This window comes from Erpetoichthys calabaricus, chromosome 18 (assembly GCF_900747795.2).
Source record: "Erpetoichthys calabaricus chromosome 18, fErpCal1.3, whole genome shotgun sequence".
NCBI lineage: Eukaryota > Metazoa > Chordata > Cladistia > Polypteriformes > Polypteridae > Erpetoichthys > Erpetoichthys calabaricus.
In genome coordinates, this window is record NC_041411.2 from 73669034 (window position 1) to 73690777 (window position 21744).

Sequence of the window (21744 nt, forward strand, 5' to 3'; positions counted from 1 at the left end):
CCTACTAGCGCTGTATACATGCAGAGCTCTCTCACTCATTCTCAATCTGCCTTTTTCAAGAATATTGGACGAAATGGACCTGCTTTACAAAGAGAGGTTAAAGACTCTAGGAAGAATTAATGATAACAGTCTGAATGAATGCAACATTATGGTAGTTTTAAAGAAGAGGAAGCAGAGTGTCATGTGAATACTGACTACATCTACTGCTAACAGCCCTGTTCATTTTCCTCCATGCTAGTGCTGCTTCTCCGGCTGCTGTTTATTGAAGCTCCAGGGGATACAGAAGACAATAATGGGTCAGTTACTCCCACTGGGGAAAGCGTGTCATCCATTAGCATGTCTTCTAACTTGGAACCTGCTTTTCCTGTTACATTGTAGGCACTGTGCTTATTTGTGTGTCCAAGGCCATCATTGAAGGTGATAGTTCCATCAGTTAGGTCTAGTGTTGTGGTGCGGGAGAGGTCAGAGTGTTGCTGGTAGATTTCCTGGTTGCAATCACCTAAAACAGGCTCTTGCTTAATGACTCTTCCTGTTACCTCTGAGGTACAGAGGCCTGGAGAGGCTACAACAGAAAGTCCATGAGCTCTGGCTTGCATCTCAAGTTCCTGTGTTAAAAAAAAAAACAAGTGACATTGTTTGCAGACGAGTAGGAAGGATTTTGTTTTACATTTTTTTTCTGTCATGCCAATAACTCAAAGCATAAAGTCAACCCTTTGAGAATTTGGAAAAACATGGGCCAAATGTTTAAGAAGCAATTTACCAGTATATATTATTTTAAAATGTAACAAAGGTGGGTAGAGTAGCCAAAAATTGTACTCAAGTAAGAGTAGCGTTACTTCAAAATAATATTACTCAAGTAGAAGTAAAAAGTAGTCATCCAAAAAATGACTCAAGTAAGAGTAAAAAAGTATTTGGTGAAAAGACTACTCAAGTACTGAGTAACTGTTTTAACATAATAAATGATTTATTTTTTAGAAATGTTGTAATAAGACAGACAAAAATATAAAATAATGCGCAAATTCTGCTATTTCCAAATAATAAAATAAAAAATGAGTGAAAATAAATAACATCTTTACAAAATAAAGATGCACAAATAACACAAAGTTCCAAATCTCAGTTTGAAGCCAATACCTACAGTAGGTAACATGTATGTTTGAACAGTTTGACAAGATATACTGTACACTGAGCATATAATACTGTATATGCCCTCCAAATAGCACAGCTGATAGATGCCGCCACAGTTTGTGTGCAGTCATGTGACTGCATGGCTACGTCTGATTGGTGAAACAGAGTCATGTGACTATTGTTGCTACGTCTGATTGGTGAAACAGTCATGCAGTAGATCCACAGGCAGCTTCTCTCTGGCAAAAATATAGCATATCTAATGTGTAAATGGAAAAAAAGTAACAAGTCGAGTGTTGCCCAATGTAGCGGAGTAAGAGTAGCGTTTCTTCTTCAGAAATGTAGTCAAGTAAAAGTAAAAAGTATGATGCAGTAAAACTACTCTCAGAAGTACAATTTTTAAATAAAGGCACTCAGGTAAATGTAACAGAGTAAATGTAACTCGTTACTACCCACCTCTGAACATGAATTCCTAACATACAAAACTGGCCAGACGCAGTAAGTCAGAGGCTCACCTGTATTCTCAGCATTAAGTGTCTGTTGGCGTGCTCCAGTTTTTTCTGTCTGTTTTCAAGTTCCTTGGACCGCTGCTGCTCTCTTTGGAGTTTGCGGATATAGTCAACTGATGCCTTCAAAATAGTTCCCTTGTTCCATCGCATATCCCTGTAATAAAAAGAAACACATCAATAACTTAGCACAGCTGTGTTAAAGAAGTTCAGGGTCATGGGGAGCCAGAAGCACCTATCCTTACAGATTTGGGTGCAAGGCAGAAACCGCCCCTCAAAAGAACACCGGTAAATTACAGGCCTCAGTAAGGCACTCACACACACTAACACTCAAAAAGGACCAATTTGAAATCACCAGTTGATCAAACCAACATGTCTTTGGGAGCGAGAAAGGAGTACCAGAACGTAATGAAGAAAACTCACACAGCCATGAGGAGAATTATCAGTATAAAATGTAACATATTCAGTGACATAAATTAAAATATAAAATGATATGGTCTTTGCAAATTAAAGTTAACAAGTTTTATAATATATTACAAAAGACATCTTACAAAAAGGGTGGCACAGTGGGTAGTGCTGTTGCCTCGCAGTAAGGAGACCTGGGTTCACTTTCCGGGTTCTCCCTGCGTGGAGTTTGCATGTTCTCCCCGTGTCTGCGTGGGTTTCCTCCCACAGTCCAAAGACATGCAGGTTAGGTGCATTGGCAATTCTAAATTGTCCCTGGTGTGTGCTTGGTGTGTGTGTCCTGTGGTGGGCTGGCGCCCTGCCTGGGATTTGTTCCTGCCTTGCGCACTGTGCTGGCTGGGATTGGCTCCAGCAGACCCCCGTGACCCTGTGTTAGGATATAGCGGGTTGGATGATGGATGGATGGATGGATGGATCTTACAAAAAGAGATTTGATGAGGCTAACTAATGTCTGAGAGCATTCCAGTTCCCCTGAGCAGTCTTGATTTGCAGAATGTAAATCGCCCATGCCCATGGTGAAAAATTTCTTTGCATCTTTGTAAACCAAAAATCAGTGTTTCCCAACTCGATTGTGATGATAAGTCAATGGCAGAATAGAGCAAATTTCAAACTAAATCAAATGGCACAGCATGAAGGCTTTGCTATCACAGGGGAATGCAACTGTCTAATGGCGCACCATAGGAATAAGGGAATGGGAGACAGCTCAGCTTGACTCTGCCAGCCCCAATATTGAAAAAGCCCCAAATGAAAAGTACAGCCTAGGTACAGATCTTTTTTGGCACAGAAGCCTTTAATCAGACAATTATGTTCTTGGTATAGTACATGGCCCATCACCAGACAGCCCCAGAATCCCAACTCAGCCACTGTCTGCATGAGGTTTGAATGTTCAACTGTTATCTATTTGGCCTTCGCCAAGGTACATTAGTTTTCCTTAAACATTACAAAGATGTGCAGTTAAGATTAACACTAAACTCTATCTGTTCCTGCTTTCTACTTGAGCTGGACTCCTGCAGCCCTGAACTGGTCTGAATGGATGAATCAGTTTTTCATGATAGTGGGATAGAATGTTTTTATCCATCCGTCCATTTTCTAAAATCCAATACAGTGTCACTTTAAGCCATGGCCTGTCTTGTGAGGAAGCCAGCCCCGTACACAGACAGACAGACACCTGAAAGTCCACACAGCACACGGTGCCCCTGCACCACACACCCTCTTCAACGGCCCTCCAACGGTCCTGCACCGCCTCCACTCCTCTCCACCGAGCTCTGTCCTCTTCCTCCTGACTGGCCCCTTTTATGTCCACCCGGACGTGCTCCAGGTGCTCCTTGATTGACTTCCTGCGGCACTTCCTGGTGTGGCGGAAGTGCCGCCTGAGCACCTCCGGGTGTCCCCGGTATTCCTTCTGCCAGCACCTCCGAGTGTGGTGGAAGTGCTGGCATCCGAGGCCGCACAAACGTCTGGCAGTGGTCATGGGCCCTGATAGGGTTGAGCTTCTATGTTCGAACCCCGTGGCCCCCATACCAGGTGGGGTGGCTGCCCTCTCCTGGTCCGTCCAGGCATGGCAACTGGGCACAACCCCCAGCCGACCACCACACTTGGCATTATAAAGCAAAACGCTTAAGATGACAATTTATCCTAAATATTGTTAAGATTTCATTTAAAAAATAAGTTTCAACTTACGGATCATTGGATTTTGGAATCAAGGTCCCAAGTTCCTTAATGCGATCATTAATATTAAACCGTCTTCTTCTTTCAACTAAAAATAAATCATAGAGTTTCATTGATGACATGTTAAAAATGAGCTTTGACAATACAGTCAACTCGAGAGAGTACTACTGAACCGCCAGAATAAAGGTTACATTTAAAAGCCACTTCACAAAATTAAAACAAAAAATGGAGAAAAGTTTTTAAAGACACTTCCCATGGTGTAGGTTGATAGAGGTAACAATGCCTATTGTGATATATTAATAAAATAATACCTATTATGTACTGTGGCAGGAGGCCAGGTCCCATATTCAGCCGGGACGCCCCTTCTACACATGTTCCAGGGGATCAATCATGGACTGCTCAATACCTTCCCCGGGACGCTTGGTGGCAGCCTTCCTGGGTGACGATGGTGCCTCAGTTTCCTGCAGGGCTCCATGGGAGATGGAGTTCTCCACAGCCCTGTTGGGATCTGGGGTGGCCACCAGGGGGTACTGCATGGATCCCTGGGCCGGCCTGGATGACTCTACAGCCTTGCCTGGAAGTGCAATCAGGAACAGGTGATCAAGCACCTGGAGCACTTCGGGGTGGGCTATAAAAGGGCTGGCAACCACCACTCGGGGTCAGAATCGGGAGAAAGAGGACGAGGTTGCCAGGGAGGAGTGGTGGTACGAGAAGGGAGTGTTGTGTTTGGTTTTGGAACTGTGTATTACCTGTGGGGGTTCACGGGGAAGACGTGCCCCACAGGTGAAGAAAATAAAAGTCTCAGTGTGAGTCTGTGCCGGGTCAGGCGCTATATAGCGCCTTTATCACAGTACATTTATTCATCAATTATAATGGTATTGAATTTTAATGGGGTGAGAGAATAGTGTCTAGGAAGAAGAAGACAAGCTCCCAAACAAGTTTTCCAACAGCAGCAGAGAAGTATCACCACATAAGTGAAAAGAAAACTACACACATAAGCAGTGGTTATTGGTATGCAGAGTGTATGCATCAAATAATAATTATAATAATAATTCATTACATTTATATAGCGCTTTTCTCAAAAATAGTTAATAAGTCGAGGAAGTGAGAGCAAAATCAAACAGCATTATTATCCCCGTTTAATTGGGCTACTTTAATAATAATAATAATAATTCTTTGCATTTATATAGCGCTTTTCTCACTACTCAAAGTGCTCAGCAATTACAGGTTATGTTTAGACATTGGGCTACTTACACAGATATGAGGAGACATCCACTTTTATTTTTAATGTTCTGACATGAATTAATGAATGACATTTTGTGATGGTAATTGGCATAACATAAAATTAATGTATATGCCAATATGTTGAATGTTGCTACTCCTCTTTCCCCAAATGGTTTAAGAAAGTAAGAAATTGAGGCGGTAAACATACGTCTACCAAAGTAAACTATCAAAATACTTCTAATGAGAACTATCTAACAGTTATAAGTATAAGCAGAATATAATCAGATGAATATATCAAATTAATATATATAAAGAGACTAGGAAACACAGTAGCACTCTATTCAAGAAAGTACATGGAGTCAGCACAGTAATAATAATCAAGCAGGTGAAAATAGTTCCGACATATAAATTATATATATTACAATAATGCGACAAAGAAAAACGAGAATTACACATGAATACACGTATACAGCACATAAAGTACATAAGTGAAAATAGGTAAATAGTAATATTCTCAAGAGCAAATCTGGGATACACTGGTGAGCACCTTAGGATTCCCCAAGAGGATCTGAAGACCGCTGCTGTGCTTAGAGTGGCTTTAGAGCAGGTGTCGCCAGGGCAAGCAGACAGAAGCGAAATGACAGGAGCGATATCTCCTCCGGGCCTAGTATAAATAGTAGCCATCTGTGACAGTGATTTGTAAGGATTGTAGCATAAAACAGATTTTTTTGTACTGCGCAAATCTACTCTGCAACTTACTTAAATTGTGATTGTCTTTTTTCTGTCGTTCTTTTGCCAAAGCTCTTGCTTCAGCTTCTGAAACAAATGAAAAACACTGTAATTCATATTCAAACAAATAAAGGTTCAGAAACATACTTTAAATACAACAATTTCACTGCAATGAAAAACAAAAAGGAGAACACGTTAAACAATTTAAAGTTTCACCAAAACCAGCTGTAGAGGACTTTGGATGGACAAAAGTGAATAACAATGTCAAATAGTTGCATTTAGCTTCCATATTGTGTGCAATATTCTGCCCACGTTTTACTCTGTACTCTTATTGCATTACACTAATCATATGGTATTCACTTTAAAATGAAAAGACTATATACAGTATATCCTATAAATGTTAGCAAATGAACATTTGTGAGATATAAAAAGCTCTTATCTTTTGACCTCGCTGAGATTTCTTCACAACTAAATAATGCATAATTTACACCAAACTTCAATCTCTCATTGTACGTGCAGAGCACTTCAAGTATACGGAAAGCCACCTACAAGTTTGACACGAGCATATGACAGTGTTGTAAACGTGACTACTTCTCATTTATTTTATTTTTATTTATTTTTATTTTATTTCTAGGGATGCCTTGTACAGATTCAAAGTTGACAATAATGTCAGTAACAACAGAAAACATGTTGTCTTCTGCTCAGCAAGGAGGAAGTGGCCAGAGCAACTCTTTGCTAGACAGTTGCTAGACTGTAACAGTCAATGACAAAGCGTGGATATTTGCTTATTATATGACTGTACTTCTCTGTTAGAATGATATTGATTGTTATGTGATGAAAATCCTGCATGGGGTTCGCAAATGAGAAATTAGCAAAATGACAACTCTCTTGATATGTTCAAATCAAGTCAAGTTGAAGAGCCTGCACTGGTACAGTGTGTTGCCGCACTCACTACACGACAAAACAACTCGGGATCCCGGTTTGCAACCCCCCAGGCAGACACATGGTCCAGTCCCACCCTCCGGAAATGACCCTCTATCTGCCACAGCCAGGTGTTATGTGGGCGACCCCTTGGCCTGGTCCAGCCACTTGGGTCCCCAACAATGAGGATCTTATGAGCCGGATCACCCTCTGGGAAACGTGCCACATGGCCGTAGTGCCGTAACTGACGTTCCCTCACAATGCAGGTCATGTGCCTCATTTGGGACTCCATGAGCAACACAAAGTCAAACCAGTGGTACCCAAGGATTTTCCGGAGAGACACAGTACCAAAGGAGTCCAGTCTTCGTCTCAAGTTACTGGATAGCGTCCATGTCCAAAGAACGATAGACACTTGGAATAAGCTACCAAGTAGTGTGGTAGACAGTAAGACGTTGGGGACTTTCAAAACTCGACTTGATGTTTTTTTGGAAGAAATAAGTGGATAGGACTGGCAAGCTTTGTTGGGCTGAATGGCCTGTTCTCGTCTAGACTGTTATAATGTCTCACAACCATATAGCAAGACGGGAAGCACCAGGACCCGAAAGGCTCGGACCTTCATCCTTTTGCAGAGATATCTTGAGCGCCACACACCCCTTTCCAGCGACCTCATGACCCCCATGATATGTTGTGAATTATAAAACACTGGTAGATATATGCAACAAACCAACTGGCCTATAGTGACTAGATGAACTTTTGTTGCATCTTCTTCTTCTGTCTAGGATGCAGGGAGAATTTGTCCCCTTGCATATGATCCCCCACTGCTCTCTGCCCATGCTGCCACAATAAAGAATGTACCACCATTCTAGCATCTGTCCTTTAATCTGTTTAGATACTTGCATCGTAAGTATATCCATGAAGAATAGCAACCCATAAAGTAAAGCCTGTTTTCCGTGGGGTCCTTCTCTTGTGGGTATCAGAAGTCATTTTTAGCTATTTTTGTGGCATGGCCAACTCAAAGAAGGGGTATTTTGTGTCTTTACATCTAGCAAATCTCCATTGGTCACCTGCTGGAATGAGCTGTGGTCTTTGGGAGACAGCCGAGCACCAAATTTATTGGTGGAGTTGATGGGCTTTTTTGAATGACCAGAGCTGCATTTACATCAGAAACGGAGAAGTTGATGAACTGCTTCAGATTACTCTAATCAGTAATATAGGAGATCCTGGGCAGCTCGAGATTCCCCTAGACTAGTAAAAGCAAGACAGAGGGCCTCTCTGTCATGTTTTTATGAAGATGTGGTGGATTTAGAGAAACACGTAGTTAACTGACTGCTTCAGATTCCCTACGCTCATGCCCCAGAAAGCACGTGTACAGTTGTGGGATATTTTGGATTCTGAGAGTCAGACACCAGTCAGTACTAAGTGACACATCTCAAGTGCGCTGTAGTGGCATTCGTGGAGGTGGTGAATTAGAGACTTGGCATCAGTCCTTGTGTAGGCCTTTTTATGCTCCTTTTCAACTGGAAGGAATTTGATAAACAGAAAAATGAAAATGCAAGTTTTACGGCTTGTAAAAGTGAAACTCTTAACGTTATCAGACGATGACAATGGAGCACAACTAAAAATGGCTTTGTTTTTTATTTAAATAGGGGGCTCTGCCCCCTGCTCGCTTCGCTCGCCCACCCCCGAGTTTGATTTACCGGATATACAATTTAAAGAGATTGTTATTTTCATGGGAATTGTTACATATGCATTATTTTCACTTTTACTTTTAAACTTTTTTAAGAACAATACTTGTCCTTTATTTACGGCTCCGGATATGGTTAAATCTCTTTCTCGCAGGACGTATAACGCTACTCGTGTTGTGAAGGGGGGGGGCAGCTGAATGCATGCTAAGGAGATGCCGTCGGATCAGCTGCTGGCTTGTTGCTGCTGCTGCTGCTGGCGAGCTGCGTGTTCTGCTTGTCGCGCTGCGCGTCGATCATTTAAAAGCCTGTACAGCAGCTGTCCTTTTGCCACTTCGCGTCTCTGCCACTCTCATTGTGAAGGGGGGTGGCTGAACACATGCTAAGGAGGAGCAGTCGGATCATCTGCTGCCTTGCTGCTGGTCGCTTGTTGTTGTTTAAAGAGCTGGGAGCACATGAGGTGTGTCTGCCGAGAAGATCACGTCTCATCTCCTTAGTCTCCCTCCCAAGATTTTTTTTTTATAATAGAGAGATTTTCTTTCATTCAGTTTAATTTTTAACATGAAAAGATTACATTTATTAAAAATATTCTGAAAATTGACATTGTAGTCTGCCAAATGCTACATACAGAATATCACAGAGTTCAGTAGTGCTTTCTACAGAATTATCTCCACCGTAACATTTTATTACAAAGGTAACAAAATATAATATATACTGTATCAATATAACAGCTACACTTAATTCACAATAAAAATTAAAATTCTGCTCTGAAAAAAATGAATGCAATGTAAAGAAAAGGATGACAATTTATGTGGCAATTTTTCACTTTTAGATAAAATTTAAAGTAATTCATTGTTAGTTACTATTAGTCAAAAGTACCAAATGCACCCTGAACTCACACAAAAACAATAATCATTAAATGTCACTTTATAGTTAGGATCTTTTTATTATGAAAATCCTGCGGTGGGGTTTGTTTCCTGCCTTGCGCCCTGTGTTGGCTGGGATTGGCTCCAGCAGACCCCCGTGACCCTGTAGTTAGCATATAGCGGGTTGGATAATGGATGGATGGATGGACTACACAGTGGCAGAGGCCACTGGGTAAGAACGGCATTCTATTATTGGATAACGGATGGATCGATGGATATTATGAAAATTATGAAATATGAAGTGCTATCATGTAAACTTGAAAGAAATGATATTATTGAGAAAACCTTGAAGAAACGTCATTGCCTGTTACATTGATCAATAAAAGAAATGATAATTGGTAAAGAGTTATCAATGAATGCATGTTTATTGAATGAGCCTTTTAGATAAATCAGTAATGCTGATTTGGGACTTAATTATCTTGAATAATATTTTCCAAAGTGAAAACAGCACAGGCTCCAAGTATGTCAATTTGTTATATAAAGCTTTTCTCCGGTGTCATGGAAGCCCAGAGTGAACTCACCCACCATCTATCACTAGTTGCTATTTACCAGCCCATCTCTAGTTTCATGTAAGACGTCAGCCAGCATCTTTCACCACGTCTGAGAAACATAATAACTCTTTTAATACCTTTCCTGTTTATAATGTTGCAATAGTACCTAACGTGCCACTGTGCAGTGACTACAAAGCAGCGGCACACCCTTGCAAATAACAGTAAAATTAACTGCCCAAGGGGAGTGAACTATGGTGGATACTAAATGGCAACCACAATTTCAGTTATTTCTGAAATAATGCCATAATAGAATGCCGCTCTTACCCAGTGGCCTCTGCCATTGTGTAGTCCATCCATCCATCCATCATCCAACCCGCTACATGCTAACTACAGGGTCACGGGGGTCTTCTGGAGCCAACACAGGACACAAAGCAAGAAACAAACCCCGACCAGGGTGCCAGCCCACCGCAGCCATTGTGTAGTCTTTTATTGATATTAAGAAAACAAGAAACTTCTCACATGCTTAACTATTTGTGTGCCCATCCTTATTCCAAACTCACTTATTCCATTCAAGGGTCATTAGGCCTGTAGTCTATCCCCACAGCAGTGATAAACCAGGGGCAACCTATCCTAAATGACATTTCAGTCCATTGCAGGGCATGTTCCACATGGTCATTGTCGTAGTGGAGTGTGTATGCTGTCTTCTGTCTGTGTAGGTTTTCCTCTGGGACCTCCAGTTTTCCCTCCCATATCTCCAAAGACAGTCCCATTTAAGTTTATTAAGAAGTCCAACTTGGCCCTGTGTGAGTGTTGGATGTATTGCTGGTCCAGGGTTGTCCACGGTCACTTTCTGCCTTGTGCTTAAAGCTGCTAGAATAGCCTTAGGCCACCTAAGACCCTAAATTGGATTAAGTAGATTTGGAAATATGTTTTATTATGTAAACTGAGGTGCTAGTTCTTCTTTTTGTTGCTTTTGAATACTCTAAGCTTTTGTATTTTCTTGAGACCATTATATGCAGTGCACCACAAAGCAAAATGAATTCAGTCTGTTATTTTCCATCCTGCTATATCCTAACACAGGGTCATGGGGGTCTGCTGGAGCCAATCCCAGCCAACACAGGGCGCAAGGCAGGAACAAATCCCTGGGCAGGGTGCCACACACACACACACACCCCTACACACGAAGCACACACTAGGGATAATTTAGGATCGCCAATGCACCTAACCTGCATGTCTTTGGACTGTGGGAGGAAACCCACACAGACATGGGGACAACATGCAAACTCCACGCAGGGAGGACCCGGGAAGTGAACCAACCCAGGTCTCCTTACTGCGAGGCAGCAGCACTACCACTGTGCAACCGTGCCGCCCGCAAAATGAATTCAAACAGCTAAAGTGAACATTTAAAAAAATTGTTAAAATGCTTCAATTAAATTTCGTCAGAACTAGTCACCCCACCATCGGTGTGGCCTCATTTAAAGTGCTATCAGCTATGGTTAACTGAAAAGAAATGAAGAAAACTACTATTTCATGAATGGTTTCAGGAACCATTCAAAACAGATAGTGGAAGTTAAACAGGAACAGATTTGTGATGGTAATGGGAAAGTGTCAACAGTGTTGACACTGGACCTTAACTTGGGGGCAGCAAGAATTGAATCCCCCATAATTTGAGACCTCACTGTAAGTTATTCACAAGAGAATCCCAAGGTTATGTTAGGTAGTTAAACATCCAGAAAATTAATACGTTATGATTTTTGATACATCAACAGGATTATAAAGCATAAAACTGTAAGTAATTAGTGTATGTGTATGAGAGACTGTATTAAACATGAAAACCATAATATGTGGCCCAACATACAATACATTGAAGTGCTCTTCTTATACTCTAAGTTATGATATCCTAACCTTTGAAAATCTGTTCTGTTAAAAAACCTAATCTGCTGTTAAAACAGAATTTATAACATTTTTAGCAAATTACAAAATAGGCAAAAAAAGACTTCACTCCTGCATCTTTTACTATTAACAAAATAATTCTTAACAGAAAGACGGCAGAAAATATTTCTGTTTTTGGCAGGTTTACTCTAAAGTATATTAAGCACAGACAATGAAGACACTGGAAATATAAATGATGACACATACCTACTGGAAAACCTTCAGATCTTTGATAGTTTTCAAACTTTCCACACGATCCCGACTTGTCCAGTATATGCATCATGGCAGGAGCTGGGGTAACTAATTGGTACATATGTTTTGTTGGGTCTTTTGCATTGCACACAATATGGAGATTTATGTATTATTCAGTTATTAAACAAAGTAACAATGGAAATCTAAGCTATACAATTTCTCTGAAGGCTCATTCTGAAGGGTTTCTACCTATTAGTTGTGGACTCTTTGTTCCTTCCCATAATACTAACACAAACTTATGTATCAATAATTTTGTTTTTTTAGCGAATGAGATTTTTGACTTACAGTAATGATCATGACATTTATACAATACAAGTGCTATAACTTGAGAATAAGAGTCCTGGATTGTGCAAAACTGTTTATGCTTATTTTACCTAAATGTTTCATCTTCTTCATTTTCTAGTAATAATACATAACTAACATCAACCAATAAAAGATTAGATTCAAAGTGTCATAAATACCTGTGAATTCTCTTTTAATGTTGGGCACATTCGCAGGGCACGAATTGCTTATGGAGAGGTTTGTGGGTGGCAGCCCGGGATTATTGTACATATCGAGAAGATTTGCAGAAACAGGAAGCTGAAAAAGAACAGAAGTCTACATTTTAATACCGATCACTTTATGAACCTGCCAATTAGAATACAAGGGCACAGGGCATAACATTGGGATACTGGGAATATGGCAGAAAGCAACTATGAATTGCAGGACACTTTCACACATGCACATCCACAAAGAGACAAAATTTAGAAACACTAATGAAACCAACATGGGTGTGGAAAGTGTGACAAATCCAAAAGTACCTGAACAGCAGGTACAAGAACACAAGACTACACTCAATGAACATGTAGGCCAAAAATGGAAGAGTCCAGAAAATGGCAAACAATCAGAAATTAGTGGCATCAAAAACTACCAGCAGGAAAATTCCTTGTATTACTTCATACGTTTGTTGGTAATTATTTAAGGAAATCTTATAAAATATAATTTGTGCTCTACATGTAAACAGTACTGTGATCTGTTAGTTTTGTATTTGGGTTGTAACTTCCTGCCTTGTTAGCCTTTGCATGTAGAAAAGTGACAACAGCACAGATTATTCAGTCATCATTCATTTTCAGAATCTCCAGCTAGTCATCATTTCATCAACAAAACCATTTAATTCAGTTCAATGTTATAGGCTTTCAGCATTAGGCACATGGCAGGTAACAACTCTGAGCAAGATGCCAGTCCACAGTAGGTAGCAGTAATGCACATGTCCATCATCAGTCAAAGAATTACGTATATACTGTATAGACATATAATAGAGCAGTGCAGTAAGGTGACCAGGGTTTGGATCCTGGGTTCTCCCTGCGTGACGTTTGCATGTTCTTCCTGTATCTGCATGTATCGAAAGACATGCAGGATAGGCAAACTGTAAACGTTAAATTGACCCTAACGTGCGTTTGGTGTGTGGCTGTGTATTTGTATGCTGTGCCCCATCTGCGTGATAGACTAGCACTCTGTCTAAGGTTTGTTCCTCCCTTGCGCCTCATGCTGGATGGGGTAGGTTCCAGCACTCGCCCTCGACCCTGGTTTGAACTGAAGGAGTTCAAAAGTGACATGACATATCTTAAGGAGCACTCTAACCAAGAAGATTAAATATTTCTGCTTTTCTGGAAGAAAGGCCGCAAAAAGAGTGAGGTCTTTTTACATGTACAGTAGATAATGATAGTTCCATTCTGTATAACTGCAGCATACATAGTGAACCTTATTCATTTAAAATGGAGACCTGGAGCCTAGGATCAAGTCATCCCAAAGGGACTTCTACATGGTCACCATGAAAGATAAAACTATATGGTAGATGAATAATCATTCCATTAGGAGTAAGTTAATTTGAGTAGGAGATGTGCAGTGGTCTAGTGGACGTATGAGAGATGTGTCTTTTGCAAAAGCAGACTAACTGCTATTCATAACAGGTATGGGAAGTGTATTGCAGGGTCTAGCAGGTGCATCCTTCTTGTGTGTGGATATAATGACTATACTTTTAGTATTTTAATGTCTAATATCTGCATCCAGGACTTTTGGTGGGGAAAATAACATTCTAGAAAAAATTAATTACATTCTCAAACATACTTAATCTAGTTCAGAGTCATAGGCGATGTCAAAATAATAAAAATACTAATTTATAAATGAGAAGATAAATACATGACCAGTGGCCACAGACTATTTAAGATCATTTATCTTAATAAATGCAAGATATGAAATTATAGAAAAAATAGTATGATCTATATAGAGACAGGCAATATATTCAGAATGGAAGATAAATGTTTGTGTCAGGCTTTGATTATTAGTAAAATATCATCCTCACTTCCTTTAGTATCACTTCCTTAGTGAACATGGAGAGGCTTGGGTTGTGTTTACAGGACTGTCCTGCATCAACAAGCAACGGCATTCTGTCTGCGTTCTGAATTTGGCAGGGCTTGTGACCTCACAATTTGTTCTAGATATATAAACATGTATATCTTAAACAGTATAGAAATACAGAGTTTTCATTGTAACTGTTAGTAAATGACCAATCATAACCTGCGTAGAAAATTTTAGGTCATAGGAAGCTGGTGGGAATGGTTGGAACAAATCCTGAACAGAGTGCCAAGGAGTCACTGAATGGTTACCCCCCCCCCCCCTTTTAATTATATATATGTTTACATAACTATATAAATATATAGATATATACTGTATATAGATATATCACTGCAGAAGATAAAGTTTAAAATCTAAACTTTTTACTGATGTCTGGCATGCTTATATCACTTTTCTAAATAAATAGCTTATTTGTAGTTGGCCAACACTACCACACATATACATCAGAGTATGTTAAAGATAACATTAAATGTATATGTATACATTGCTTAAAACTGTCCATTAAATGTATATACAGTGCATCCGGAAAGTATTCACAGCACATCACTTTTTCCACATTTTGTTATGTTACAGCCTTATTCCAAAATGGATTAAATTCATTTTTTTCCTCAGAATTCTACACATAACACCCCGTAATGACAACGTTAAAAAAGTTTTTGCAACTTTATTAAAAATAAAAAAACTGAGAAATCCCATGTCCATAAGTATTCACAGCCTTTGCGCAATACTTTGTCGATGCACCTTTGGCAGCAATTACAGCCTCAAGTCTTTCTGAATATGATGCCACAAGCTTGGCACACCTATCCTTGGCCAGTTTCACCCATTCCTCTTTGCAGCACCTCTCAAGCTCCATCAGGTTGGATGGGAAGCGTCGGCGCACAGCCATTTTAAGATCTCTCCAGAGATGTTCAATCGGATTCAAGTCTGGGCTCTAGCTGGGCCACTCAAGGACATTCACAGAGTTGTCCTGAAGCCACTCCTTTGATATCTTGGCTGTGTGCTTAGGGTCGTTGTCCTGCTGAAAGATGAACCGTCGCCCCAGTCTAAGGTCAAGAGCGCTCTGGAGCAGGTTTTCATCCAGGATGTCTCTGTACATTGCTGCAGTCATCTTTCCCTTTATCTTGACTAGTCTCCCATTCCCTGCCGCTGAAAAACATCCCCACAGCATGATGCTGCCACCACCATGCTTCACTGTAGGGATGGTATTGGCCTGGTGATGAGCGGTGCCTGGTTTCCTCCAAACGTGACGCCTGGCATTCACACCAAAGAGTTCAATCTTTGTCTCATCAGACCAGAGAATTTTATTTCTCATGGTCTGAGAGTCCTTCAGGTGCCTTTTGGCAAACTTCAGGCAGGCTGCCATGTGCCTTTTACTAAGGAGTGGCTTCCGTCTGGCCACTCTACCATACAGGCCTGATTGGTGGATTGCTGCAGAGATGGTTGTCCTTTCTGGAAGGTTCTCCTCTCTCCACAGAGGACCTCTGGGGAGCTCTGACAGAGTGACCATCGGGTTCTTGGTCACCTCCCTGACTAAGGCCCTTCTCCCCTGATCGCTCAGTTTAGATGGCCAGCCAGCTCTAGGAAGGTCCTGGTGGTTTTGAACTTCTTCCACTTATGTATGATGGAGGCCACTGTGCTCATTGGGACCTTCAAAGCAGCAGAAATTTTTCTGTAACCTTCCCCAGATTTGTGCCTCGAGACAATCCTGTCTCGGAGGTCTACAGACAATTCCTTTGACTTCATGCTTGGTTTGTGCTCTGACATGAACTGTCAAGTGTGGGACCTTATATAGACAGGTGTGTGCCTTTCCAAATCATGTCCAACTAACTGAATTTACCACAGGTGGACTCCAATGAAGCTGCAGAAACATCTCAAGGATGATCAGGGGAAGCAGGATGCACCTGAGCTCAATTTGGAGCTTCATGGCAAAGGCTGTGAATACTTACGTACATGTGCTTTCTCAATTTTTTTATTTTTAATTAATTTGCAAAAATCTCAAGTAAACTTTTTTCACGTTGTCATTATGGGGTATTGTGTGTAGAATTCTGAGGAAAAAAATGAATTTAATCCATTTTGGAATAAGGCTGTAACATAACAAAATGTGGAAAAGTGATGCGCTGTGAATACTTTCCGGATGCACTGTACTTTCTCTCCCTTTTATAGTTTTACCGTATACTGCATTTTTTCTACCACCAGTAGTCAGAAGCAGGTCAATGGCCTAATTTTAGACGTTTTCCCATTATAAGCAAAAACGCTAAAAGAGGCATTGACTACATGAAGCCTAAGTGACAGACATGTACTGTATGTACTTAAAAGTGGTAGATTTAGATAAAATTACTGCAATGCTTAAGCTGAGCCAATCACTAATTAACACCTATATCTTTGAGATGTGATACGAAACCAGACTACCTAGAGAAACCCTACACAGACACTGGGAGAATGCAGATTCCACATACAGAGAGATCAAGCCAGGGATGAAGCCTGGGTCTCTGGAGCTGTGAGGCAGCAGTAAAACCAAGTCTGCAATGTAATGGCAATATATTTATATCAACAACAAAACGGAAGAAATTACCGTATTGGGTATCTGTAGTGCAGGGTCCATAAGTCCAAGGATTTCATCATTATAGCTTGACTCCAGACTGATTATGTCATCAATTACATCATCCATCTGTAATTATAAAACAGATACTGTACTTCATTCTATAATCCTGTGTTATGGAAAATGGGATGCTTCTATCACAGAAACCTATTTTGGATTGGTATAAATTAAATGGAAACCAAAATACAAAAAGGCTCTGTGAATCATGTGCAACAAAGGCTGGGTTCCTGCAAGTTCCATTTAACTTTAAAAACTGAATTTGTACTCATGGGACCTGCACATGGTTCCACTGATAGAATGTTATTTGGGATCAATTTTGGTGAATGTGCTATACAAAATTTATATACATAAATACTACCTAATTGGCAGAAATGCAGTGGTCCCATATTCCATTAGACAGGTGGAAAATAAAATCTGTACTGTATATGAAACAAAAAGAATGTTAACATTTAAAACACACATGGTCAATAATTTCAGGCTGATCAAAATTATATATACTCCAGAGCCCTTTTATTAACATGCCAGTATATGTTTTAAATAAAGATTGGCTTACTTCAGGTCTGTTAAAACCATCACTGATGAAACAGCTATTTGGATTGCTTTCACATTCTGTCACTGAAAGGAGATCAGTTCCCAAGTAGAAGGAGCTCGGATTAAAACTCTACAAGCTCCAATATGTCAACCCATCCACCCGGCTTGATTTTTCCATTTTAGAATCACAGGGGTGGACACGGTAATGTGGAGCAGGATACACACACTCTTGCACACAATCACATTCACTCACAACCGGCCAGTTTAGAGTTGTCTATCATCCTAGCACACTGCTATTTGACATGTAGGAGGAAAACAGGAGTTATCAGCAAGACACCCCCAAGAACACACAAGACAACAGGCAAGCTCCATACACACAATGACCAGATTGGAAATCATGTTCAGGCCCTTGGATGATAAAAAGTAACCGCTGCACCATCATGAGTGATCTATCATAAAATAAAAATGCAATAAGATCATTTTGGAGTTTTCATGACTATTCTTATTCAAAGTTATTGTCTATCTGTATATCTGCATTGTTATCACTCTTTAATTTAATATTTTCTTTATCAGTATGCTGCTGCTGGAGTATGTGAATTTCCCCTGGGGATTAATAAAGTATCTATCTATCTATCTATCTATCTATCTATCTATCTATCTATCTATCTATCTATCTATCTATCTATCTATCTATCTATCTATCTATCTATCTATCTATCTATCTATCTATCTATCACTATAATGTGTCTGCAAGGTGAAGTCCATGATATACCTGTTAGATAGATACACAGATATTACTTTTAGTATAATAGGCAGGATTACATAGATAGATAGATAGATAGATAGATAGATAGATAGATAGATAGATAGATAGATAGATAGATAGATAGATAGATAGATAGATAGATAGATAGGAAAAGCATCATATGATAAGTAGATAGATATAACAGTCATTACACAATGCCACATATTAAGTGGATAGAACACAAATAGTACTTTATTGGTCTCCAAAAGAAAATTTACTTGTAAATAAGTGCAGGACCCAGGGCTGCAATGTACACACAATGTAATAAAAATCTCTCTATTATAATAAAAAAATGAATGGATAATTTTAGTTTTAACTTGAGTAATTGTGTTTTTTTATTTTATTTTTGCACCTAAAGCTCGTTGTACAATGTCTCATTGCTACAATGATAATAAAGATTTGGATTTGATTTGATTTGATTCATTTGAAAAAAATATCCTGGGATGAGGCAAGACTTTTTAGCCTGGGACAAGACGTGACATTTTCAGAGAGATTCTTTCACGTCCTGTGAGACGAGACTTTGTGCCAAGAGATTTAGCACGTCCAGGGCCATCAACGACTAAGCAAAGAAGAAAGAGCAGCGCGTCGAAAAGACACCCAAAAGCATTGGAGAGAAAAGAATGTAAAAAAAGAACAATAATAATCTATGTGCAAATTCAGAAAATAAGGAAAGTAATAATCAGCCCGGACCAAGTAGAATTGAAAACCTCGCAGGTCCAATCGGGGTCAGAAATAAAAGACAGAGAGTAAAAGACAAAGTAGAACTTCATAAATATGTTCAAAAACGTGCGATACACATGCAGAGCAGGTTAGAGATAATGAAAGTACTAAAATTCAAAAGTCTCAAAAAAATGATAGTAAAGATCGTATTTGCACAAACAAATGGAAATTATTACTTGATTAAATAACGGAACAGCGAAAAGAGATTAAATATATTGTTCAGATTTAAACTTTAAGTCAGAGACTTGTAGATCGTCTAATTCGTGTTGCCATCAGGGAAAAGCAGTGTTTCTTCCCAATGAAGACGCCTATCCGCGAGAAATAAATGATTTATTGTTTGGTGAAAGTGAAATCCACATATGCAAGCGGCAGAGACGCGAAGTGACTGGCGCGTAGTGTAGGCCGGGAGGGGTTGGCAAGCGAAGCCCCCAAATAATATCATAAAGAAATGTTGTTGCTATGTAAAAATGATTGATTTTCTGCACTCAGATTGACATGGGAAGACATCCATTAACATGGAGGCGTCAATCAAACACAGAAGGACCAAACTGGCTGAATCTGTAGGTACTGTATGAGTGCGACAGAAAGAGACTTTAGTAAATCTTAGACTCTGTGTATATCTTTTTCTGACTTTTTAAATTTGTTTTTTTCACATTAATATTGTTTTACCATTATTCTGGCAACGCCACTTTGTTTCTTGTCTTGGTGTCGTCGCTTGCTATTTGTGCCGTTTATTGTATGGCCACTGTACTTTACAGTTGGTATGTTTGTTGCCAGTCATGTGACAAGAAAGTCAAACGATGTATTATATCCTCTCATGGCACCTACCTAAATAAGATGGCAGCCACAGCTTTGGAGATCAAATTGTTTTCTTAAAGTGCACCACAAAGTTTAGAGTTTGTTAGGAGCAATGAAGACAAGTTAGTGTAAAGACTGCAACATTTATTTTCAGCTACAATTTTTGTTTTAATGTATTGCCTTTTGATGACTTTATTTGGTTTTCTGACTCTTGCTGGTAAATTAGACTATGAATGTGTTTGCACCTATTTGTTCCTTTTCTTCTCCTGGTCATTTTTCATTTTCTCTTTTTATTTCCAGTACAGCAGTTTGTTGCCTAAGAAGCATAAAAGATATGATAAAAATAAAAATTGGTGAGCAGCCAAATAGTAAAAAACAAGTCAAAGTATACACATGTGAGTGAATAACTGACAAACAATGTTAAAAACAAGAAAACTGTGAATGTATAAGGCAATCAAAAAGTTTAATATTGAAATTGAGGCCATAAACACAAAAAATTCCTCCAGACTAACGTAATGAACCAGTATGTCTTCAGTTACTGCCGTTGAGACTGGCTTTTGGCACCATCAGTTTCCCCACATTTCATTTGCAGCTTGCAATTGCAAACGTCCTTTTTTCCCCAGCATTGCTTTTTTATTACGCTCATCTGATTCAAATGGTCGTGGGTATTCGTGCAAGGCAGACACTTAGCCATGTGGATCATTGTGTTCTACACATTTGTAAAAGAGTTTGTATTCACTATTTCTTGTACTGTGCTTTTTTTTATTTTTAAACATGTGCTTTCTCTTTGTACTTCAGGTTTTGTCTGGTGATTTTTGTATGCTCATCTCAGTCTTTGTCTCCTTATGTCCCAAGTTCTGCTGCTCTTCCAAACTGAATGACTGCCTCAGTTCTTCCATTCATTTGTGATACTGGGTTGCAACCAAAAAACAATATTCCGTATATACTGTAACAGATAGAGGGCGCTATCGCGCCCTTGAACCCTTTTTCGAGATGCCAGACACCAGATAAAAGTCCAATATGACTTTCTTTTATAATAATTATGTGCACCAAGCACTCTCCACTCCACTATACTCATAAATAACACAATAATCAATAAACAATAACCAATCCTCCACTCCCAGACGTGCTGCCACCCTTCCACCCAGCTCAGCTCACTCGTCTGGGATTTCCCATGGTCCTTTTATAGTCCGTGACCCGGAAGTGTTTCACCCTCAGTCCATGTGACTTCTTAGCACTTCCGGGTCAGATCCAAAAGTTCTCTTTTTCATCCCGGAAGCACGTCATTCCCCCTGTCGCTGTGACTAAGACGTATTTCCGGGTTATAGGGCATGTAATAGTCTCTAGGCCTTCCTGCAGCGACCCCTGGAGGCCCCCATGGTATACAGCAGGGCTGTGATGAAAAACTCCATTGTCCATGATGCCCTGCTGGAACTCGGGGCATCCTTATGTTGCAGGCAGGGCTCCATCCAGTGGCTTGGAGGTGTTGGCCGGAATATATGGCCGGCAATCCCTCACAATACTCACGTTTAATAAGTCGGGTCTTGAAACCCAAAAAATCCATAATTAAATCAGACCCCAACTTATACGCCCGTTCAAAAATGCGACACTTACATTTTTTATTTTTACACCTTCTTGCTTCCTCCAATCTCGCACCAGTTTCTCAGACGCATTGAATTTTGTTGCAGCAGCGTAGTTACCAATTTCTTTCGCTACTTCAACGATGTTTTAATTTAAAACCAGTTTCATATTTTCTTCTGATGAAAAGCTCCATTGTTGATAAGGGATGCTCTTACAATAAAGGTGTATGAGGGTGTGAGATACAAAAAACACTAAACAATGCAAACGTTGCTTCAGAATAATTTAGGTATTACTGTGTGGTCACTTAGGCACAATATATAGAACAAAAAAAGGCCGTGTGCGCCGTGGTTACTCTCTCAGGTGGGCGTTAGCATCTGTTGGATCAATAGCGTGAGTTT

At 39.9% G+C, this 21744-nt stretch overlaps 1 protein-coding gene across 4 annotated transcripts in view; it reads right to left on the reverse strand.

Annotated features, from left to right (window-relative positions):
• Positions 1 to 21744, reverse strand: part of mitfb (melanocyte inducing transcription factor b) — a 205511-nt gene that overhangs the window by 627 nt on the left and 183140 nt on the right. For 3 of the 4 annotated variants that reach the window (XM_051921022.1, XM_028825305.2, XM_051921024.1), the window contains exons 4-10: positions 16885 to 16980; positions 12380 to 12497; positions 11874 to 11966; positions 5745 to 5801; positions 3774 to 3849; positions 1638 to 1785; positions 1 to 605 (exon numbers count right to left, since the gene is read on the reverse strand). The exon at positions 1 to 605 is cut by the window's left edge and continues 627 nt beyond it. In XM_051921022.1, the coding sequence (XP_051776982.1) occupies positions 207 to 605; positions 1638 to 1785; positions 3774 to 3849; positions 5745 to 5801; positions 11874 to 11966; positions 12380 to 12497; positions 16885 to 16980 (987 nt within the window). In that variant the 3' untranslated portion in view covers positions 1 to 206. The remainder of the gene's footprint in view (positions 606 to 1637; positions 1786 to 3773; positions 3850 to 5744; positions 5802 to 11873; positions 11967 to 12379; positions 12498 to 16884; positions 16981 to 21744) is intronic. The other variant, XM_028825306.2, reaches the window with a different exon arrangement.